At 38.9% G+C, this 13,470-nt stretch overlaps 1 protein-coding gene across 1 annotated transcript in view; it reads left to right on the top strand.

The window, feature by feature from the left end:
* The window catches only part of LOC140378172 (endonuclease V-like), a 42,635-nt gene extending 30,084 nt beyond the window's left edge, over positions 1–12,551 (top strand). Inside the window, exons 8-9 of the mRNA XM_072463888.1 lie at positions 7,597–7,654; positions 9,087–12,551. Of these exons, the coding sequence (XP_072319989.1) occupies positions 7,597–7,653 (57 nt within the window). The 3' untranslated portion in view covers position 7,654; positions 9,087–12,551. The remainder of the gene's footprint in view (positions 1–7,596; positions 7,655–9,086) is intronic.
* Positions 12,552–13,470: the final 919 nt, after the last annotated feature.

The raw sequence follows: 13,470 nt of genomic DNA, 5'->3' as shown, positions 1-13,470 counted from the left end.
CTTCCATTATGGGAATTATTGAAGCAAAAATAAAAAGTTGCCCCGCATTTTTTAGATAAGATTAAATTAGATTCTCCTCCGTTTATAGTCAACATGAAGGGGATGTTGGGGCTGCTATGACAAGCAACCCAACTTGAACAATTGAAATTCTAACTGCAGGTAAGAGAGTGAACACAAAATGCTAAAACAATATTCCTGGTCCTCCCACAAAGCAGCTGCTGATGCTGAGGATAGCTCTTGTGCAAAATGAATGTAGCTTTTCCCAACAAATGCACTTCCTTTCCTCTGTGCGGCATCTGCAGTTTGAGTTTGGCTCCTTTGTGGAGACCAGTGTGATGGTTCGACAGGGAGCCACACAGTAAAAGACTTTATGCTTTATACTTTATGCTGAAGTGAAGTTTGAGGATATTGAAGTTTTTGGACTATATTATGAATAAATGTGGGATATTTGTCCAGATTTAGTTTTGGGCTTGTTTTGCTTGTGGAGTGTTTAGTCACAGGAACAAGAACTCTGTTTTTTTTGCTTTCTTGTCTCAACAGCACAATTCAACTTTGGCCATTTTTGTGATTCATCTACGATCCCACCGCTGCCACCAGTCTGTAACCCTTATTTCTTGACTGTCATCGGTCTCGGAGGCAGTGGGTATTGCGGGTTACAGTTGAGTGTATGATGTTGTGGGTTTTCTGTTATTTTCCTATGCTAAATTAGACCAACATGGCAGGACAGTCTTTTAGCAGCGTCTCTTCATTTCACGTGCTCTCAACTCAATTCTCACTTCCTGTGCGTCAACAAAAAGGGTTGTACTGAAACAATATACAGAATGAATAAATGTACCCAAAATAAAATAAGTGCAACACACTATAATCAAACCCTCAAATCAATGTCAAATATAAATTCCCCAAATAAATGTAAATCAAATAGAAATTAATGTTAAATAAAATCATATGTTACAGTGATATGGAAGTTTTTGGACTATATTATGAATAAATGTGGGATATTTGTCCGGATTTAGTTTTGGGCTTGTTTTGCTTGTGGAGTGTGTAGTCACAAGAACAAGAACTCTGTTTTTTTGTTTTCTTGTATCAACAGCACAATGCAACTTTTGTGATTCATCTACATCACTGCACTTTGACACGTATGTGGTCGGTGAGGTGTCTTGCCCACGGACACAACAGTAGTATAAATAAGGGATTATCAACTATCGTGTGACCCCTCGACTCCTACCAGAGCCCAGTTCCCCTCTGATTTAGTCTTGATGCCTTATTTGTACAGCAACAACAGTAAAGCTAGTCTATAGTTAAGTTCTTTTTTTTAATTTGTTGAGTTTATCATTTTCTTCCATCATTTGGTCATAGCTTTTCATCTTCAGGTAAGGTCTATGAATGATAAGGCCCACGTTAGAGATTGTGTCTTTATGTTGTTTCCCTCAATCAATGAAAAATGACTCCCTTGGTTAAATGGTGCACCTTTAAAGTGACTGGAGGTGCAAAGTCCCCTGCATGATTCCACGAAAATAGAACGTTAAACCCATACTTTATTAATAGACACGTTTTATGCCATACTGTGGAACATTATAGCCAATGAAGATTTCCATGGAAACGAGCACAATGCGTTTAGAACGCTCGTCTGCTCATGCTTTTATCTTTAGTCTACATCTTGGCTGAAGGCTTCACGTTACATAACAAAAGACTACGAAACGTCTGAGGAATAAAGTCTGGCGGTGATGCAACACTCGGATGCCAACCGCCATAAAACAACAACAACAACAACAACAACAAGAGGCACTCAAGAGGGAGTTCTAGAACATCTTTTTCCACCTTTGAATTAATACTTTTTATGCTTTAACTTTTCCATCTCTCTCAGACCCATCCTTACAGCAGTTTGTCTCCTTTTTCCTGCTGCTCTGTCTTCACCTTCTGAATTATTCAACTCACCGAAGCTGATGTATTTTCTGTGGCTGTCACTTTTGAAACACAAGTGTGACCTGGACATAGTGGACAAACAATAATCCTCTGAGGAGCTCATTAGAGCAAAGGTGCAGGCTATTAAAGACCATTGTGCAACGCATTTCAGCTAATTCCAGCTAATGACATGAAATGTTCCAATGCCTGTATTCATAGTTTCAGCTTCCTGTTATAGGCAATAGTTTGATATTTTTTTTCCCTTCAAAAGATATAAATCATCTTTATAAATCAACCATTGTAATAGCATCATGTGTTACAAACTGAGTGAACTTTATAAATGCAGTTGAACCTGAGCTTGTGAGGCCCCATTACTCACTATCAGCTCCTGTTTGCTCCTGTTAATGTAATCATCATTTACCTGCTACTCACACCGAGATCAAGAATGTTTCCAATAGGCACAGTCAAAGGTGCTGAACACAGCAGTTAATTTACATAAGAGTGTGTTTGATTATAACAAAAAATATTCAGAGCAGTGAAGCTCGCAGGACTAACACACGCCTAAGTTAAAGAACATTTATCACAGGTTGTGGCTGCCATTTTCACTCCATTTAACATCTGCTTATACGGACACGTTACGTAAACCTAGAAGTATAATCTTGTAATCTACAGCAGGTCCTAGAAATACTTTTAAATGTTGATTACTAAAATGTATGGTGTCACTTTGCTCTGGAGGTGATGTATTTTGTTTTTCAATGCAGGAAATATATCTGTAAAATCTGTTTACGTTTCATCAAAAAGTCGTGTTCCTTTGAATTAGAGTTTGGGGTTTTCCTTTGATATGTGAAAGCCTCATATTTTAACTTTAAAGGTTATGAAACATTTGCTCGACTGGGCAGGATTAGAGCCGGCGCATCACATGTTTTACAAATGTGGACCTTTTAGTAGAACATGGAGCACATTCTCAGCTCTTTTTGCTAAAGCAGCCGGGCCTTTTTCAGTTGTACCAAGACATTTGTGTGAATCTATAAAACGGACCAGGCGGATTTGAAAAAGAAAAAAAATCAACTTTCCATTTGAGTCTGAGGTTGTCTAAATGTTTATATTGTATCCTTGTGACTCTGGACTCTGGTCACTTAAATGCAGAATGCTAAAATATTCTATAAAGTAGATTGATTTGTGTAAAATGCCCAATGTCCATGTGACCAACAAGTCAACGATGCACCGATTCCCTGGGCAGACTGAAAACAACTTTTAGTCTGTTAAGATCTTATAGTTTTGTATTTTGCGTTGAAATATCTAAATTCCTTTTGTTTTAATCCGACAATTTCTATTCACAACTAGACTCATTAACTTCTTCTATGTAAAAAAACAACAATCTGCATTTTAACAGTATTTATTTTATTGGCTTGTAGAATGTTGTGATGTCATCTGAAACCCAGCAATAGCCCAATCAGATATAGTTACAGGAGAGTCCGTGAAAAGGGTTTAGTTTTGTGTTACTGGCCGAGTGGTTAAGGCAAAGCACATGTATTCCAGGCCGCAGTGTCATGAGTTTGATTCCTGACTCCGACTATTTACTGCATGTCCTTCCTTCTCTCTCATCCCCCTTTCATTCTCATCTGTCCTGTCCAGTAAAGCCTACGGGCCAAAAACCCTTTAAAAAATATGTATTTATTTATATTAGATTAGTTAAATGACATTTGTTGTGCTCTTTCAGATATTTAGTATTGAACTATACCATAAGTAGATCATAACTTTACATTTTGGACATTGCACTTGAGTGGCAGGAAAATACAGGATTATTTAAATTACTACTTGAGTAAGATAATGATGAGGCAATACCGCTGTGATAAAAGCACATTAAAGTTGATTTGACCCAGAGATCAGGTGACAACGGAAAGACAGACCTTATGAGCCGAACAAACAGGCACAATAACTGTTGCCGGAGCAAACTTACTAAAAAGGGTGGATCAAAACTGAAACATTCAAACAGACTGCTTCAGATCACACGACTTTACTGAAAGATGTGAACTCATGGACGAACCTGAATCCTTATAATTAAAGTACAACCACAGAAGGAGAATTGTAAACATATTGGATGCGGAAGAGGTTGAGAGTGAACTGAGAGGGCAGACGGACAGTGCTGCAGGGCTTTAAGTGCTTTGGGGATGTACGATAAACAGCTGCCTTAGGCCACTGCAAAAACACTACCACTCTTGTGTGTATCACTGTGTGTATCAGGGTGTGTGTCAGGGTGTGTAGGTGTGTGTGTGTATCAGTGTGTGTAGGTCTGTGTGGCCTGGAGGTGGGAAAAAACCCTGCAGACAAACAACAGTGCCTTTTCTTTGTTTACCATGATGCTGAACATGTCAAAGAAATAGGTATTAGGTAAGTATTATTGTGAAGTATTATTTAAACGGCTTGTATTGTGCTATACTTACCTTTTTTAAGCTCTTATCTTCTTTCTATTTCAAGGTCGCAAAACAAACCCTGAGTTGTGTTTTGTTTTATTTAAATTGACTGAAGTACTCCTGAATATTTTGACATTTAAAATAGTAAAGAATGGTATCACAATTTAACAATACTGATATCATGCATTCATTACCTTTAACATTTTGGTTTCTTTTATTTTCTAGTTAAACAGTTAAAATATGAATAGTTGTAGTTGTAGTATTTTTCTCCTTTTAGTTTCTCGCTCTTGCCCTCTGTTGTCTGTGAAGCTCCTCCTGCGCAGCCTTTGAGTCTCTGCACTTTTAAATACTTTATCATGAGAATGAGGCTAACGTCTACATGGAGCTAATGACAACACAAGCAGAAATTCACTCTCAGACATTGATTACTAAATTCACAATAATTACAAGCAAATAAGTCAATCTATTCATGAAATATAATAAGATTGATTCAAAACACACGCTTTAACAGTTCTAAAGTATGGTATGAGAATATAACAATGCTGATATCTTGACCTCATTGCCTTTAACATTTGGAATTTAGATGACAGATCGACCTTGCCTCACTGAATCATATGATCCACTCAAGTGCAAATTAATTTTGTCATTGCTGACATTTAAGCTTATTTAAATTCCTATGTGCTTAGATTTATGTCCAGTTATCAAAAAAAAAAAGAGAAGACCTTAATATGTTTAGGGTCGCCCACTTGTCAATCACAGCTCTACATGCCTATAATTCTACTCTATCTTCTGACCATAAACAGGAGACTTGTTGTTTACCACATCGCTTGCTATGCCTCTTCACAGCCTCTGGAGATTACAATATAGCTGGCCAAACAACAACATGATCGCATATAGTCCTGGCCTTCTTTGATTCCTTTGAAGGGAATACCTTGGTGACGGTGTAATCTTGTAATGCTACTTGGGCTTGTCACTCATGCTGACAACGTGCAGTCTCCAGGGGTTACGGGATTTGCATCTAAATGGCATTACAAGAACAGAGATGTGTAAGATAAATGGTTTGATCCGATCAGGCCAGGTTTATGATCTCGATTTCAAGAAATCAAAGCGCTGATCAAAAAGAAGGAATTGGTGTGTGTCTCGTCACCTATTCACGTCAAGTATTCAAGCAGCATCTTAAAGCTGGGGCACTTGATTTTCAAACCGTGAAAAGAGGTAGATATTCAAGTTGGTCTAATTATGCCGCGTTCTAGGTCGGATTTTCTGATTTCCAACGTAAATTGTGTAAATTCACCCTCAAACACCCTTATATCTCAGAGTTAGACAATCCAACATTTCTGCACTCTATAGATGGATCAATTAAAACATCCGATATATTTATAATCCTTGTATAATTTCTTTCCTGTTAGTTTCCCTCTCCTGTCCACCACTGTCTGTGAAGCTCCTCCTGCGCAGCCTTTGAGTCTTGGCACTTTTAAATGCTTTGTCATGTTGCTAATGTCTACGTTGAGCTAATGACAACACAAGCAGAAATTCACATTCCAGATCCACATTTATTAGTTGATTTAAGCATTTACCTGGCTTTTATTATTTGATTTGTTCCGTTACGCAATGTTATCCATGTACTGCTCATGTTTTTTTCTGACTTGGAGCTGTAAAACGTCTCCGAGGTTCAGGTTCCGAATACAATGCAGCATTAGTTCCTAGCTCTATGACACACTGCTGGTATTCACATGCATGCTTTTTGGACAAATGCGCAGCTTTAGAACTGATTTATCAAAAGGAAAAGTAAAGTAAAGCAGGGTGGATCCCCAACGAGTTTGATTGAGATAATGTTTTGGACAGTACCTCACAGTTCTGCTTTTACCGCTCACTTTATGGGGAAAGCAAAAGTTACCCATTTTCAAGAGAACAGCTTTGATTTTAGAGGATGCTTTGGTTTGATTGTGAAATGCTGCAATAAAATGTAAGGATTCCAGTCTGCCGAGTTGTCAATACTGATACATAAGAGCTTGGTCCATGTTCTGTAACACGGGAATTAATTACGGTTAAGGATTTCTAATATTCTTGTAGTTAATTTATCATTTAATTAGATATTTGACATTTTGGTTTGACATTGGAACTTCTCCGTTCTTCTCTTACATTATAAGAGCCCTGCTATTTGGTATTTTTTTGCCGGGCATCTATTAACGTTTCTTCCAGTGAAATAAGTACTAAGTAATAAGTTTACCTCACTCTCTGTTCTCGTGATATTCTGAAATTGAGTCACATTTAAATCCATGATTGTGAACCCTTATTTAAGAGGTTTGTTTAGTGCATTCTCTGTCCAACCTCAAAAGTTGCTGAAAAAGCTGCAGGCTGCTCTGGAAACTCCACAAAATAAAGTTTGAATGAAATAGCTTTGTGGCCATAAAAACATCAAAAACATAGAACAGAACATACATCAGAACAAACTATCAGAGTGCAGTATCCAAGGCTATTCTGGCTTTGTTATGGCTGTTTGCTGCAAATGATGTGATATTAACTCTTCAACAACAAGCAAATGTTAATGTTCACCACAGAACAACAACATTCTCAAGTCACATTCCCGCTTAAAGGTGCAATGGTGAACTGTGTAACTTTTCTGGTGGAGAACACGCCTCACTCTTGTCTTTGGAAATGCTTTCTTGTCTGTTCCTCGGTATAACATTAAACATACATACATACATACATACATACCTCACACAAACACACAAACACACAAACATGCAACATTTATCTTTCTCCCCATGTTTTTACTGCCAAAACCCCCAAAGCGTATTAATAGATAAGCTGATAACGCTTTAAAACTAAACTAAACTATTTACAATACACTGATAACCACTAGTTATTTGTTTTTAAGCACTTATAAGTCATTTAGTAGCATTTTTCACTTGCTTCCTTAAAACAGTTTAATAAGCAGCTTATATAAGAATCTTACAAACGTTTTTGGTTAATAGCTTATTAACCGTTACATTGTATTATAACCCATTTACAAATGCTAATAAAATGCTTAAAACTAATAATTAATGCTCATTAATGCCTTATAGTTTACTAAGGAACCTTTTTTCAAAGCATCACCGGTAAGTTTTATGCCATATTGTGGAACATCCTAAAAGTAATCAAATGTCTGTAAAACAACCCTCATAGTACATGTTTAATTCATGTGGCTGTATTGAAATAACATTATATTTAGACTTGTCATGAACACATTATTTTCTAATGTAAATATCGTTAACTTTTCTTCTTTGTGTATTTTTAGGCTGATTATCACTCCAGAGAATACCTGCGTTTACACTTCCCTGCTGCAGACACATGAGGTGCAGATGAGATAAACTAACACTTAACTGTACATGTGGTGCTCTGAAAGTGCAGAGGAGAGATTTACAGGTCTTAAAATAACCACAGGCTCTGACTCATCAAGGATTCTCCCAAAATCTTTAAGCAAAGACAAGCGCTCTAATCATTTCTAATTTGATGCAATGAGGTGCTGTGTTCAGAGCGGAGAAAGCAAACGGTGTGGGAGTCGTTTCCTGAGGTGTACAGGACCGACTAAATGCTTCTGCCTATACAATTTTGCTCTATAACTAATTGAAATATGGAAGATAAAGTTGCTTTTATTGATGTTGCACATAAGGAAGTGTGAAAAAGAAAAATGCGTGTTTTCCTTCATCAATTAATTATTATTTTTTTTCATTGAATTCAAATTTTGTATAGATTTTCACTTAGTTGATCAATATGGCTGCATTTTGAAACATATATGGAGCAGAGGTCCACAGACAACATGAAAATGAAGTGAATCATTTGCATTAGATGTAGTTTTGATGAGCCATCTCACCATTAATAAGGCTCGGAACATTAATATTAGGTCTGTATAATCATATATTATAATGTTGTTATGATGGTCAAAAGTACTACTTTTGGCTGTTTGGGCCAATTTAGAAAGAAGCTTGAGGGCCAAAAAAATGTTATTACAGGGAGACCATCTCAAATTGTTGTGCAATGTGATGTGTTAGCAGATGAAAACCACTATAACACTCCATATGATTTTCAGTTTCTTTCTCTCAAGAACTAGAGATTGGAGTAACAATAGGTCACAACATACAACTCAGAGAGTCAGTAGTGTTTTATGTGAGAAAAATTGCTACTATTTAGTTTTCTTGCTTCTCGCTTCTTCTCTCATTTACTTTAGCTCCATCAAAAAGGTGTAACATTCTCTTAATCGATGAGACAGGATAGAGGCCTAAATGGCATTGATTGTCTGGTCCCCCAGAACTTCCATCTGGCCTTAATATCTTCTCCGTGACGACATATGGAGTAACTAATAAATGCTGCCAGGAATCAAATCCAATCCCAAGCATTTTGTCTCTGCCTATGGCCATGAGTGATAATTAGTCCTATTATTTAGTAGCGTAACCTGTGACAATGATGCATTCACGGGTCATCAGTTATTATTATTATAATCTCACAACACATTGGTGAGGGCCGTGATGTGTTCAAAGATACTCGGAATCTGTAGTTTTTGGGAGAATGCGTCTTGGAGTCATTGCCATCTATTGTGTTGTGAATGCTGTGATTTCTGTGTTGTGCAGTATTTATCTGCTTTATTTAAACTTCCTGTAATGTATATCATCTATATTCACATATTAACTGTTCTTATACTCCTACATGTATATATGTCAATATGCATGACATAATTGTGATTCAGATTATTTATTAATTACTCACTGTACTTTATTTCTGTCTTTATAGAACGCGCCCATGCACACAAACTTCAGTATGAGCCTCGGTTAACGAAGAGTGGTGGAGTGTGCACTGCTTCCTTCTCAGCCTGTGGAGATGAGAGAAGTTAGTCCATGTACAGTCCCTTCAGAGCTCCCAAGTTTGTGTCTCCTTCCCAACACCTCATTTACACTTACAGTGAGGAAAGTAAGTATTTGAACACCCTAAGATTTTGCAAGTTCTCCCACTTAATAAATATGGAGGGGCAGGGTTCAGAATAAGCAGTATCGCATCGCAAAATGCGACGCAATTTCTCTCAAATGCGATGCATTCGTCAGAAAAAAGTGCTTTTGTATCGCAGCTTTTGCGATACAAAAATGCGTGTTCAATTGTATAACCAAAGTACTGATCACTCGTTAATCGATCGTCAATAACGGCATGACACATGTGGGCACTGTGTTGTCGTGACGAGTCCCGCTGCTGTCTCAGATCTCGAGTCTGAAAGTGGGAGGAGCCACGTGCGGCAAAGTTAGCGTCAGATTCAGACTTCTGAGGTCAATAACTCCTAAACGCAAAAGTCTTTGCAGATCATTTACTGCCAAAACATTCATATTTACACTGCCAAGTGACACAACCTCGTTTTTAACAATCAGATGCGTATATACTGGGCGCAGCGAATTACACGGCTCCGAATGTGCAGCCGGAGCTGAGGCGAGTGCTTAGGGACCGTCATCAAATGTGCAGCGGGAGTGGTGACGAGAGTACTTAGGGACCGTCATCAAGTAGAAAAACAAAAAATGGAATGGAACGTCAAATAGATTGGTACAATTTGAATAACACATAAAATACACAATGATGGAAACACCACAGCAACCTTTATTTGATTAATATGTAAATGAGACTCCTGCAAATAGACATCTGACTGATGATGATATGGAAGAAAGTTGTAAATAAGGCCATCTGACTTTGTGTTGATTAATTTGTTCAACAACTAATTTTATTTGCAAGTTTTATTTAAAGAAAAAAGTGTTTAAAAAGTGTTTAAAAGTTAATTTGTTAAGAGTTTTCTTTAATAGAATGTTTACAAATACATTTAAATAAATGATCGTGTTATATCAATGGAAAATATTGATTGTTAGTCACTTTCGTGTTTTGCTATACAAATTTCGAAAAATTAACGGATTGTTTAGCAGCACTGTTTATACACGTGAAAATCCTTAATCTGAACCCTGAGGGGTCTGAAATGTTCATCGTTGTCCGTCCACAAATCACACTGTATGATTTTAAATATTTTATTTGTTTGTCATTGGCGCAATGAACATTTCAGACCCTCTAGTATAATTTCTAAGTGGGAGAACTTGCAGAATCACAGGGTAGAAAAGGATTCAGTATCATCTAGACACTGTTTTTAGAAGAACAAAACGTTTCGACTCTCATCCAAGAGTTTTTCTATATCTGCGGATCGAGTCTGGGTGAGAGTCCAAACAGTTTGTTTTTCTAATTCGTCGTCCAGATAACTACAACTGAATCTTTTTCTACAATGTAGCACTCCCGGACGAATGAGGGATTACACCAACTCGTTTCTAAAAATCGCAGGGTGTTCAAATACTTACTTACCTCACTGTATGTTCTTAGCTTAAATTGTTTTGTATTACAGAAAACAGTTTTTTACAATATTATCTTTGCACTTGAGCTTCTGACTCCGGGAAATGTAATTGATGATGACTGGAGCAGAAGATGAAGAGTTTTTTGTAAAAAAAAAATAATTTGATATTGTGTGTTTTTAAATGACAAGTTGCAAGACACACAAGGGCTTCATCTTACTGTGGGTATGGCATGTATTCAGAGCACTTTACATTTTTCACGCTATAATACAGCCATGAGTTTTCTTGAGATGCAATGATGATGAGTTTGTCACACCTGGATTTGGGGATCCTCTGCCATTCTTTGCAGACCCTCTCCAGTTCCATCAGGTTGGAGGGTGAACGTTGATGAACAGCCATATTCAGGTCTCTCCAGAGATGCTCAATTGGGTTTCTCTGGTCTGATTGAACATGTTGACATTAATTCTAGAGCCCTGTTCACACCAAAGCATCAAAAACGTCCAGTTTACATTCAAAGTCTATGTAAACGCGCGTCTTAGGCGTCCTGCGTTTTGAGCGTCGGACGCTTTGGACACTTTGGACGCGCGTTCAGAGCTCACCTCTGAAGTATATGCGGGTCCCAGACAAGCCCCGGAGCCTATCGCCTCAGTTTTTGGACTTTGTAAAGTTAATTCACCAAAGCCACTCTCTCAACCTGGTCCGCCATTACAACAAGAGAAAAGCAACACTGAACAACTCCTCCACTGCACATGTGTGTTGGATGCCTCGGACGCCCGTCTGCTGCTTGGATCTATTATATTATGATCTGCTGGTGAGTGTATTTTTCAGACGGGGCGTCTGCCTTCAAATGTACAGCCGTCCAACTTCTGCGTCGGGCACGAATTTGACGCCCCGGTCTGAATGCACGTTAGGGCACGCCCTATCGGCCTGTTCAGACCGGGGCGTCAAAAGCGTCCAGTTTACATTCTAAGTCTATGTAAACGGGCGTCTTGGGCGTCCTGCGTATTTGGCGCATGATTCCTGCGTTTGAGCGTCGGACGCTTTGGAAGAGCGTTTGAGCGTCGGACGCTTTGGAAGAGCGTTTGAGCGTCGGACGCTTTGGAAGAGCGTCCAGAGCATCCAAAACGTCTGACGCAGACGCGGCGCAGCAGCCAATCAGAGATTATGCTCTGGTGACATGCGTGAGAAGAGAGAAACCAAGCAACACAGCACAACCCCTTCACTGTGCGCTTGACGCCTCGGACGCGCAACTGCTGGTGAGTGTATTTTGCTGACGCGCGTCCGAGGCGTCTGCCTTCAAATGTACAGGCGTCCAACTTCTGCTTCGGGTGCGAATTTGATGCCCCGGTCTGAACGCCCGTTAAAGTATGTGTGGAAAAAAACAGGCACTGCTCATCACCTGCCCAATACAATCCAAACAGTGAAACCTGGAGGTGCCACATCATGCTATGGGGTGTTTTTCAGGGACAGGGACAGAACGACTGGGTGCAATTGAAGGAAGATGAATGCAGCCAAATACAGAGATATCCTGGAAGAAAACCTCTTCCAAAGTGCTCAGGACCTCAGACTGGGCCGAAGGTTCACTCTCCAATAAGACGATGGCCCTGAGCACACAGCTAATAACAGAAGTGCCTTCAGAACAACTCTGGAGAGAACTGAAAATGGCTGTGTTCACCAACTTTCACCAGTCCCAAGAAGACTCATGCTGTACTTCTACTCAATACTGAGCAAAGGGTCTGAATACTTAAGACCATGTGATCTTTCAGTTTTTCATTTTTAAAGAATTTATAAATGTCTGTTTTTCCTGTCAAGATGCTGAGTTTACATTAATAAAATTAGTAAAATAAACTTTTTTATTTTAGCAAAAGCTGCAATGAACCAAAGAGTGGAACATCCCAGTATTTGATTCAATTGTATTGTGTCTTATTAAAGACAAATTCATTATTGATTTTGCTTGATACAAAATACATTTAATTTAATTGTCTTGTTGACTAATTCTTTTATTTAGAATATAAGGATTATAAGGACAGCAAAGGAGAAGCCATGAAGTGAAGTAGCTGCCTTTTACCTATAAATACACTAGTTTCCTAGTACTTTTCTGCATAAAAAGTGCAGTTGTAGTCTTTGAGTGCAGTTTGGATCTGATGCTTAATTGTTTTGATAGTGCCACGCACTTTTTTTGGCAACTAATCAATCGAAGGGATGCCTTTAGTCTACCAAGGACTTCTTTAGCCAACTACAGCCATACGGAAGGGCTGAATCTTTATCTTGATTCAAATTTGATTAATTGCTCTGTTCTATACTTAACAGATAAAGTTTTAAAGGGGCCTTTAAGGGTTAGAAGTGTGCTGAGGTTGTGTTAGGTTAATCAGAGTTAGATTCTAACAGAAGAAAGAACCAGCAAACCGAGAGAGGAGAGTCCTTTGAAGGTGATGCTCATTTGAAACAACAGGCTTCTCCACTGCCTTTTTCCCTTCTTATACCTTCCTCATTACAGATCAAACACACAGATCACCATGTCCCTCTGAAGTGAGACAGTCAAACATAATTCACTCCTCTCGTTTTGGAACGTGCGCTGAATCGAATCTACTCGGCCCCTGGGGACACCACGCGCACCGGAGCGTCCCGAAACTGAAGCTCACCGGGATAACAAAATGTGACGTGCGCGTTGATCTCGCTGACGCGCTAAATCCTCCGGGCGCGGTCCACCCTCTTTGATCAGCCTCTCCCACAAAGATGCAGCGGTCTGGAGCAGGGTGTGTGCTGAGTGTGCAGGACGCTGGTGGGGTTCTCCTGGCCTTAACCCAGAT

Source organism: Eucyclogobius newberryi, unplaced genomic scaffold (assembly GCF_026437365.1).
Source record: "Eucyclogobius newberryi isolate DKJ021-1_F unplaced genomic scaffold, fEucNew1.0.hap1 SCAF_4, whole genome shotgun sequence".
In the NCBI taxonomy this organism is placed as follows: domain Eukaryota; kingdom Metazoa; phylum Chordata; class Actinopteri; order Gobiiformes; family Gobiidae; genus Eucyclogobius; species Eucyclogobius newberryi.
Note: the sequence above shows the minus strand (reverse complement) of the source record. Positions and strands in the feature narration are given on the sequence as shown.